This window comes from Borostomias antarcticus (genome assembly GCF_949987555.1).
Source record: "Borostomias antarcticus genome assembly, chromosome: 2".
Classification (NCBI taxonomy): domain Eukaryota; kingdom Metazoa; phylum Chordata; class Actinopteri; order Stomiiformes; family Stomiidae; genus Borostomias; species Borostomias antarcticus.
The window spans coordinates 34,292,381-34,303,114 of record NC_140235.1 but is presented as its reverse complement, the minus strand read 5'-3'; the positions used below and the strand labels follow the sequence as shown (position 1 = coordinate 34,303,114).

Sequence of the window (10,734 nt, the reverse complement as noted above, 5' to 3'; positions counted from 1 at the left end):
ATTTTGAATGTGACATTTGGTGGTTTGTTTGGTCATTCCTCATTGGTCAAAATGCATTCATGGCATTGTTAAGATCACATTATTATTCTCTTCCCCTGAAGATATCAACAAACATTCCACGCTCACCAACACAAAACAAACATATGCTTCTCTGCTCAAGACACCTGTTTGTGTAGTTTGAGTGTAATTAAGACACATACAGCATGTTGGCTCTTTTGAAGAGAATAATCAGTCACCAAGGATATCAAATACCGTTGATAAATGCTTTGTCTTAGCTTAAGATAATGGTTTAGGAGGAAGTTATAGTGGAGATGGTGGTGAAAGAGAATTTAATCAAATGTATGGAAGGAAAATGGTATGTTAATGAGTTGGCAAACTGTGGAAAAAAAGATCAAACTGTGGAAGACAGTCTAAAACGGATTCCATATCCTAACCCTTCACTATACTGTTGATATACTGAACTAATATGACAATTAATTTGGTCTTAAACAATCCCACTAGTATCCCTACTCAATATTCTTTAGTAACCCCTGCAACAAATTAGTAGGCCTGTATCATTTATTAGCAATCTGTTAACATAGGTGTATATAATTGTGTAGAAATTATGGACAGATTGTATAGATCAAGTGGACAGATTGTATGTAGATCAGATGAATTGTATATGAATAAAAGATTACTGGATGTCTTTAATATTAATGGTGGGAGAACAATTTTCAATGAGAAATTAAGGAGCCAGTTTGTGTTGATTACATGTGTAAACTGATTTCATTTGATCTCTTTCTGTTTTCAAATATTCTGGTTAAATTTCTGTAAACCCAGTCAGTCTTTGTGGTTTGAAAAGGTAACGAATGAGCTGGTACAGTAGAATGGTCTTTGAAGAATTATGTTTTGAATAAAATTAAGAAAAATATCAAAGGGTCAGTGTGATGATTTGTCATGAAATTAAAATAAAATGTGTGTGTTGTGTAATAAGACAACATTACATGCAGGCAAATACCATAATTTATAGGTAGAGCAGAATCCATCATGCTGTGTGAACTGAGGGCTAGTTATGCATTTTTAGCCAAAAAAATACAGTATATTATATAATTGAAAAGGGTTGCAGTTGTAACCTAACAATTACAGAAATACATCAGACTTGGTATTGTTGCACTGCACTGCATTAAAATAATGCAAACTTTGGAACACATGAGAAACTCCTACTTGGCATAAGGTTGGTTTGAGTGGGAACCTCCATAGTCAGGAGGAGCATGCACCACTTTTGCACACAAGATTAATCTAGATTAATTGTGGACCTTTGCTGCTCCCTGGTGGTGGCAGACATTTACTTCAAGTAAACGGGTTCATGATTGTTGAAGCAACATCAGCACCCTCAGTTTGGAGCGTTTTTGTCTGCTGTTCTTACGAAGATCGTTATATTATAGGTAGGTACTGTATAGATATGTTAGGTACAGTACAGAGGAAAAATAGCCCTTTGCGAGTCTCTCGGTAACAATGGTTACGGATTGTAACCTCAGTTCCATGAGTGGAGCAGAGCCCTATAGGGGTGCTTCGCTCCTAGTCGTTTACCCACATTGCCTAGACAACGTGAAAAGAATTTCAACATATCTTTCAGGCAATAGAGTACAGGTGTCCCGTCACAAACCGTATAAGGTAGTCAGACTACTACCGGACTAGTCAGACTATTCTAGTCGGACTTTACATTATTCCCTTGCTGGCAAGACAGAACAAGGATCAATATGGTCTGAAACCCTATGGGGATAGCAATAGACAGATTATGAAATGATGGGCCCCTGGGCACAGACACGTAAAGGCCCCCCTACCTATTTCATTTAACGCCTTTTTTTGAATTTGCCCAATGAGACGGCATCTAAATCCAATTTGAAGATAATTAGAGAAATCTCACAATAAAAGCAGCTTTACCCAGCTCGGTTTTGACTCGAGGGACCTAGTGGGGAAGACTTGCTTTTTGGATTTCTCAACTATGGGCCCAAAACAGTTGAAGGGCCCATATTGCATGGAGTACTCAGCCCCTCTAAAGTACTACAGATTAACACTCATTTAAAAAGTAACATGATCGTTTCTTTCTTGTGACTTGTTATTGACATGAATGACTAAGCCCTTTAGAAAGGGGCCCCTGAGCTCTTGGGCCCCTGGGCCTGGGAGGCCCGTTCGGTAATATGTCTTAGGGGATAGCAATAGAAGAGGCCGCAGCTGCCGACTGAGCGACCAGAACATAGTTCTCCTTGGAGAGAACAACTGTGGCCCTATCCTTCTTCACTGTGGACCAGGACACAGTAGACTACTGGACAGTAGTCACATTTAGCTGGTCGTTCCAGGTTCCCTCAGTGAATGTCTCAATGTCATCATGGGGAGGAGCCATTGATTTTTATTCGCCGGCCTGGTGAAGCAGCCACGACTCCACGTCAGTAGTCCTTCAACTTCGAATCAAATCAAATTGTTTATTTATTTTACTTTCTCCGGCGGGAGGGGGTGTCCCAATTGGCCGCAAGCAAGCTGAGCACTGGGGGTCCCGCAGACCCTTCAGAGCAGGCTGAGGGCCGAGGCAGAAAGGACAACCCTTGGCCATGGCTATCCGTCTGCGGATCGAGAGACCAATAACGGCACTGCGCTCGAAGAAGAGCTTTTGGTGCGGGCGGTAGGTTTCCCAGCGCCGCAGGAAGCCCGGTCTTGAAAGTTATTTTCATGGTTCTCTTCAATGACTTCTCTTCTTCTCAGTTCACTTAGCTCTCGCTGAAAGTTTTGGGGAGGTTCCCGGGGTTTATATAGGGTTTCGGAGGGGGCACCTGTACCCTGATTGGCTGTCACATTTTAGATTGTGAGCTCACGAGATGAGGAGGGTCTCACGAGGCTAAAAGCTCTGCATTATTTATGGACCTGGGATAGAAAATAATTCCCCACTCACATAATTTTCACTTGTGGAGTAATCACATCATTGTCCCTGCTGTTGAGTAAGCTAATTAGCTAGTTAATTGTACATGTAACCGTCACTATTTAGAGGATAATGGGGTAACACGTTAGCTAAACAGGTGAACACAAACGGCTATGCCAATGCTAGCTAAATCTCGCCAACGGTAGTAAGCAACTAGTTAGCTACGGTAGCTACTAGCTAGCACTAACGGTAACCAACTGTCAACTTCTGACAGTGAACAGGCATTGGTTATCCTATTAGCACTGAATAACAAACAACAAGCTAACGTTATCTATGATACGTTAATAGGCATAGGCTTGCTATATAAAAGATGGGACTATCACAAAACAGCGAAAATGGAGAAGGTAAGTAAAGATTTAATAAAATGTAAGCTATGTATGCTAGTCGTATACTATATGCGCAACGTACCGGTCAGTTCATGTGAACAGTACCTAACTTTGAGCATTGTCTGCTTTTCTCCACAAGAGGGAGCCCGTGTGTTGTGTATCAATCATGGAGGTATCAATGAAGTGGATGCCATTATGTTGTATCAGACAATTCTTACCATTATTATGTGCATTTAAAATATAGCCAGTATTATCCACAAACCGTGGTGTCGCTTACTTTTTTGTGTGTAAGTGCTGAACAATTACTTCAGCCTGCTGCAGTGTCTTACTTAGATTTAGCTAAGGTTATCAACATAGCTGTACCTAGTTTGCTAGCTAGCCACTACCACTAGCATGTTTATTTATGTGTTTATATGTGTGTGCAAAGAGTTCAGATGTGACCAGACATCAGGCACCTGTGACCGTGGCAGTCAGACTAACCTTTAACAACGATAACTGGTTACATCCCGTGCACAAGCTGATCTATGTATCTATTGGATGATATATTCAAACGTTTTGACAGACTTTACTGAGAATGTTTCGGTGCAACGCTCACCAAAGCATCAAGCAGCGGAAGCGCACGGGTGGTAGACAGACACTCGGTTGCTGTTAGTTGGTTTGGCGCCGGTGGAGGGAGTTATTCCTGCAGCAGTTCTTCCGGTCGGCATTTTGTTCTGCGAGAGAGGGGGGAGAGTCTGAGTGGATCCCTTTTATCACCGCGTCAATAGCCTTTCTGTTTTTCTCAGTTGATTGTTTTCCGAATCTAGTCGGACTTCACATTATTCCCTTGCTGGCGTCGGGAGCAACCCGACTGACCGGTTATGGGAATGTTCCCCCCCTTCAAGCATACATGTTTGCAGTGAGAAGGAAGAACGAACCCTCCCGACCCGGATTATTGTTGTTATATTATTACTCGGAGGAGCTGTTAGAGCTGTAGAACGGAGAGGGAGCTAGAGACACGGATCCAACCCCCTTGCAACCATTTCTTTTTATCAACACATCATGAGGTAAATATGATCGCTAACTCAGACTCCACAGCCCTTTCATGAAACAATCCCGATTGACTTCACGCTGTGCTGGTCAACGTTACTTTGCTAGCAAGCCAGTCAGCCAATGTTAGATACGCTAGTGCTAGCTAGCTTTATGTTGCTAGTGCATTTGACTAGCAACTAAATAATGGACCCAGATAGGGGGTCTCTCTGTTGGCTATTTGCAAGCGCTCCATAGACGTCGGGTCGGTTACCCTTCCTCAGGCAAGTCCGAGGTCCAGTTTGCAAGCTAGCCATACATCGACGTAGGCCGTGAGGAGAGATTCCATACCATGTATCATAAAGACACACCAAACTATCGCGCTGCCTTGACGAATGATGATTCTGTGTGGGCTTGCTACCTAGCTAGCTAACTAGCACAAGCAAACAAACCCTGGGTTGCAAGCTAGAGATGGCTAATGCTAGCTACCTAGCTAACCTGCATGCATGACGTTCCTGCGCAGGGTGGTATTTTCATGAATTTAACGCTAGCCAAGATAACTTTGGCTACTTAAGATAGCTAGCTAGATAACTACAATATTTTTTGCACATGCACATCTTTGTTTAGCATCAAAGTCCGACTAATTAGCTAGAAAACACTAGTTTTGTAGGGCAGTGGCTAACGTTAGTCACAATTCGCTAGCTAGCTACAATCATGCAAACCAGCTCAGCCAGATGTGCGGTGACCAGCTAGCGAACAGTTAGCTACCTAGCTAACATTACTGTCATCCAGAGCTGTGCTTGGGAGAGTAAAACAAGAGTTCACGAATAACGTTAACTTACAGTTTTCTGTTAACCGTTTTGCGATCAAGCTAATCGAGGCAACGTAATCAATATGGAAAATAGCTGCTGGCTAACGTTATATGTAACAGCTCGATTACTACCTTGTATTTTGAACATTTCACCACTCAACGGATGAGCTAATGTTAGCTAGTCAGTGTATAGTATACGAACAATAGTTAGCTTGACTGCTGGCTAACAAATTAAGCCTGCTAGGCCATCTATGAGCGTCTACTAAGGATAATGACCAGCCAGTTAAACCAAAATGATAGACATGCATTATGTAAACATTTTAATCTGAAAAGTCTACGATGGTGCGCAATCATGTTTTGATTAGGTAACTAATGTCTCCACTTATTACATGGCTAATGAGCATGCAAGGGGAAAGGGCTTGCTAACAGCCACATTCCATTTAGCCAATCGTGCAGTTTTCAGCTTATAACCACAGTCTCAACTGGACTTCCTAGCTCATGCTTGTTATCAGAGTTTTCAGTGCTAGCCTTTAGGGAGTGATGGAGTTGCCGTGTGAGCTTTGTTAGCTAACCCTATATAGTAACTTGTTTTGCCTTATATCTATGCTGGTCCACTATTAGCACTGTCTGCTGATGATTGTTCTTATACCGTTATATCTTCTAGTAGTACATCCCCAGCTTTTTCACAGAGGCGTTGGTTAAATATTCCCTGTTTCCTTCCTCTGGGCTCTGGGAGGGAAGGTCCCGTGAATAACCAGACTGTCATTGCTTGTGGTTGTAATAAAGCCCTCTCTGATCTACAGCGTTTGGGAGATGTGAAGAGCAGTCAGAAGGAGACGACATTGAGCAACTTGTGCATCGACACAACCCACCCACCCCCATCTTCAGCATGAATGGGGATATGCCTCATGTTCCCATCACTACTCTTGCTGGGATTGCTAGCCTCACAGACTGTAAGTGCACAATAACTACAATCACATGCATTACTCACCTACAGTATACAGTGCAGCCCAACAATGGTTCTCAGTCTATTGTGTGACACAGTAAAAAAATGTCTCACTTGACCTTAGAATATTAAGTACCCCTGGCTGTCATTGAAGCAGCACCTAGATAGATAAGGGATTCTGCATGTATTCATTCACATAGTAGCTTTCTAATGATAAGAAATGTGCTTCTGCTGAGGAGTGAGCTTTCTTTGATTTGCTTTGGTTGTACTTTCATTCTGTGTGTTGGATGTCTGGGTTGATTCTTATCGTAGGGCTGTCATTGTGAAGCGTTTAATAGTGTCCTGGCCTTTGCCAGGGCTAGCCTGCTTCAATAGAGCTTTGATCACTCTTTTTATTTCCTGTTGTAATAAAACATTAATGTTCCCCATATGAATATTGCAATCTTGATATTTAGAGCATATAACCAACACGACCAATTAATGCAATCAAAATATTTGCTACAATATTGCATAATTTGATTGTGTGATTTTATGTGGCTTATGGGTTGTGCTTGTGTTGTGATGAAGGCCACAGTTTTTTAAGGATTTATTGTGGATCTGGCAGCTTTGTTATTAGTCCACTGTGATTGTCAGTTCAACGTTGTGCTTGATGAGGTGTTGGCCATCACATACTGTTGTTTCCATGATTTACATAACCAGAAATACCTTGATTGCATTGAATTACAGTTTCTGTTCATTTCGTGCACAATGTAGGAGTTTGCTTATTTGAATGTGCTATTGTCATTGGATGCTTGTCATTTAAAGGATGTAAAGTACACTGAATTTCATGTTTAGCCCTATTCCTGGCTTCCCTGGCATGTATCTGACTAGTACAGGTAAAAATATTTCTGTTTTGTGCATTACAGAGTTCTGTGTTTATAACGTCGGTGCGCGCGCCCTGGCTCGTTGCTAGCTATGGGAACACTCTAAAAACTCTAAAAAGTATGATATACTCTGAAGTCGTCCTGTAAACACCATAGGTCCTTTCGCCTCTGCATTTCGAAACAACAGCTAACTTGTAAACAGTACTACTTTCACCGAACATACAACAACCATCTTTTCACGCTGTAAACCTCTGCACACCGCAGCGCGGATGAATTTCGCGGAGGTTTACAGCGTGAAAAGATGGTTGTTTTATGTTCGGTGAGAAAGTAGTACTGTTTACAAGCCAGGGCACGCGCGCCAACGTTATTGACACAGAACTCTGTAATGCACAAAACATAAATATTTTTACCTGTACTAGTCACGCCAGGGAAGCCAGAAATAGGGCTAAACATGAAATTCAGTGTACTTATGCTTTAATTGTGGCTTTCCTTTGGGCATGTTCACTGTAATATATATATACATCACCTCTACTTTTCCCCTCCCTCATCTAGTCTGAGCTGTCCTGTCATTGTCTCTGCAGTGTTAAACCAGCTGCCCCTGCCCTCCCCTCTCCCTGCCACCACCACTAAGAGTCTGCTGTACAATGGGCGGATCGCGGAGGAGGTCAACTGCCTGCTGGCCTGCCGGGATGAGAACCTGGTGTCCCAGCTCGCTCACAGCCTCAACCAGGTCTCCACCGAGCACATGTGGGTACCTCCCTGTCTCTCTGCCCTCAGCCCTTCCACTGGGGTGCTACCACAGCTGAGGAAAAATAGATATCAATAGATATTTTCCACTTACAAACAAAGACGTTTCTGTAGCTGGTAAACCAGTTGTTCTAAGAATCCTATGTTGTCTGATGATGACAGGGTATTCCCAAGGCAAAGTCGCTCAAGCTCCTAATGGTCAACACCTTGCAGGTCAAAAGGTCAAAGTTCTAAGCGAGTGAGTTGAGGATGTGTAACAGATGATCAGGTAGATCTATGTGCAGCTGTGCTGACTGATCCTCTCCCACCCCTCCCCTCCCCACACAGAGAGTTGAAGGACAACCTGGGCAGTGATGATCCGGAGGGAGATGTGCCCGTGCTGCTGCAGATGGTGCTGTCCAGGAACCCCAACATCTTCAGGGAGAAAAGTAAGCCTGTGCCCATGTCCATGCCCAGGGTTCAGGGCGGTAAGGAGGAGACATGGAGACATTGCCTCTGACTCGGCAGTGGTGCCCAGTGCATGGCCCGATGCAGCGCCACTCTGTTCTTGCTTCTTATTGCGTTTATTCAGTCTAACACTTCCTGGGTCAGTTGCTGGGTCAGATTCCTGTCCACTCAGCCTCGCCAGGCTATTTTGGCTTGATGGTTTTGCAAGTTGTGTTGTTTACGTGGTTTGGGAAGGGCTTGTGTTGGATTGATTTAGCTGTCATATTCTTGGTAGTGCTTATGTACTTTTTTGTCATCTTCAAAGGTGTTTCATGGTTAAGATTGATAAAAGAAGAAATGTTTAATAGTTGATCTCTTGAGGAGATGTTGAGCTACTTTCATTGTGGCAAATGAAGCCTTCTATGATGGCGTATGGTAGTGTTGCATGTTGATCTCACACTAATGATGTAGAGAGAGGATGACAATGTGTTGACTTACTCTTGAACCAAGCCAATGCTAGCTGGCTAGCAAGTATTACCAAACACATCAACTTGACAAACAATACAAAGGCAACGAGCCAACATTAGCTAATTATGGTTAAACTAAACTATTTTCAACGTCTTCAAAAGCTCTCTGTGTTACAAAGTGATTCTCTGGTTTGTTACACAAGGGATGAATATGGGGGAGGACATAATTTCCGCTAAGGCGTGTCCTTGACACGTAGGCAATAGGCCTCTTCTTAGCGACTGCTCTCGCTGCCGTTCTAGCGACTATCTTGAATGTAGAAATCTCCAGACGATTGATAGGCATCTCCAATTGTCTGGGTTCACGAGACTAGCTTTGACTGCTTAGTGCCATTCGCTTTAACAACATAGGCTATGTCAGTCCAGTACCACTTGTTGATACAATGTAATATCAGTCATGACTTGGGTAGTAGTATGCCTAACTGTAGGTTGAGGCATACCTTTAGCAAAGTGTTAATATAAACACAGCAGATTTTGCGGGTTTCACAAAAGCAGCAACCCAAAGCGCTGAGCGTTTTAAACAGTGCTAGCTTTACATTTTAGCTCATATCAAGTTAATACCGAAAACTTTTTTTTTTTTTGACTTTTTTTGTTGTTGACAATAGCCACATCTGTGTTTTTAATCTTTTATTTGGGATTTTCACATCCACAGTATTGAAGTATTCTCAGATGCGTCCATTGTTTGGCGTCTCACCTAACACCATCATTAATTGTATCAAGCGTTTCCCAGCCAATAACACAGAGGTTGACATTTCGGAACAGCACCGCACGGAGCAAAGGATTATTGATTTCTGAATGAATGGATATTTATTTTTGGCATTAAAAAATGATTTTTTTGGCCCTGGTTGGCAGGTTGGTGGGGTTCATGTTAAAATCGGTCAAGGGTCTTTTTATATTAAAGGATAAGTATTATGGTAGTATGGTAGATAAGTATGAACTATTTTGGACTTTTGGATCACAATTAGGCTACGAAATCTGACCTCATGCTGGAGTTCACCAGCTCACTCGCTACTACGAGATAGCTAGCAAGTATTACAAGTATTTTTGTAATCTTTTATAGCAGCAATGGTTCATACTTTTTCTGTTTCATTGGCTCCATTGACTTCCATTGTAGCACAGTGTGCGCTTGCACAACTGTAGCTAACTCAGTACTGACAGTCAGGGACATTACGGTCTAAATGAAAATAGGCCCAAAAGTCCAAAATATTGAAATTCTCCTTTAACTATTTTAATCACTGTTATTTTAAATCACTACTTAGTTTTTATTAAATGCTTAAATTTTAGACCAAACAAAAAGATGATGGCCCTATATGCCGGCTCTGTATATGTATCTAAACTAGAAAAGCCCCTTTTCACTTTCCATAACTACATGCTGATGACATGCATCATGGTGAGGGATGACAGGCTCACTATGCGCTTGTTTTAGACGTGTAGACACTGAGCTCAGGTTGCTGCTATTCTATTCTAATCCTTAAACCTGCTTTGAATGAACTAGTGCACAGTGCTGGTGGACACGTCATGGTTGTCCTGCGCGCTCTATCTACCCATCAATCCGTTTATCTAAAACGCACGTCCAAATGAATGGAGGTGAATGGGTGGCCATGTTCGGTCGGCTCTGTGGCGCTCTCCCCCCAGTCCAAACCGCGTGTCTCTAGCGCCCCCACATGGGAAGCTGTCTTCGCTGAAATTGTGTTTTGGCTCTGTGCGCGTGCATGTCTCTGCAGGAGGGACATGTTTGGTATTGCTGTGTGCGTTACCTCGACAGGACCAGGACCTTCCTGCCGGTCCAAACCCAGCGTCTCTGTGACCTTCCTACATTGAGATATGGCAATATAGATATTGAGATGCATAAATAAATGGAGGTGAATGGTTGGCTGTGTTCGGGCGGCTCAGTGGCGCCCTCAGGTCGTAGCTGACGGGGGACGGGGGGGTCCGGTGCACTCGGACTCTCCCCCAGCACACCTCAGTCTACACTCTAGCTAGCGGATCCCTAGCGCCCCCACACAGGGAGCTAGCTTCGCTCAAACATTCGTTTTGGGTCCCTAGCGCCCCCACACAGGGAGCTAGCTTCGCTCAAACGGTCGTTTTGGCTCTGTGCGCGTGAGTGGGACATGTCTGGTATTTCTTTGC

The 10,734-nt window shown here is 43.1% G+C and overlaps 1 protein-coding gene across 2 annotated transcripts in view; it reads left to right on the top strand.

Moving 5' to 3' along the window:
• The first annotated feature begins 4,185 nt into the window (after positions 1 to 4,185).
• Positions 4,186 to 10,734, top strand: part of nipblb (NIPBL cohesin loading factor b) — a 30,957-nt gene continuing 24,408 nt past the window's right edge. For both annotated transcript variants that reach the window (XM_084461561.1, XM_084461560.1), the window contains exons 1-4: positions 4,186 to 4,325; positions 5,902 to 6,051; positions 7,489 to 7,654; positions 7,982 to 8,082. In XM_084461561.1, coding sequence (XP_084317687.1) covers positions 5,988 to 6,051; positions 7,489 to 7,654; positions 7,982 to 8,082 — 331 coding nt within the window. In that variant the 5' untranslated portion in view covers positions 4,186 to 4,325; positions 5,902 to 5,987. The remainder of the gene's footprint in view (positions 4,326 to 5,901; positions 6,052 to 7,488; positions 7,655 to 7,981; positions 8,083 to 10,734) is intronic.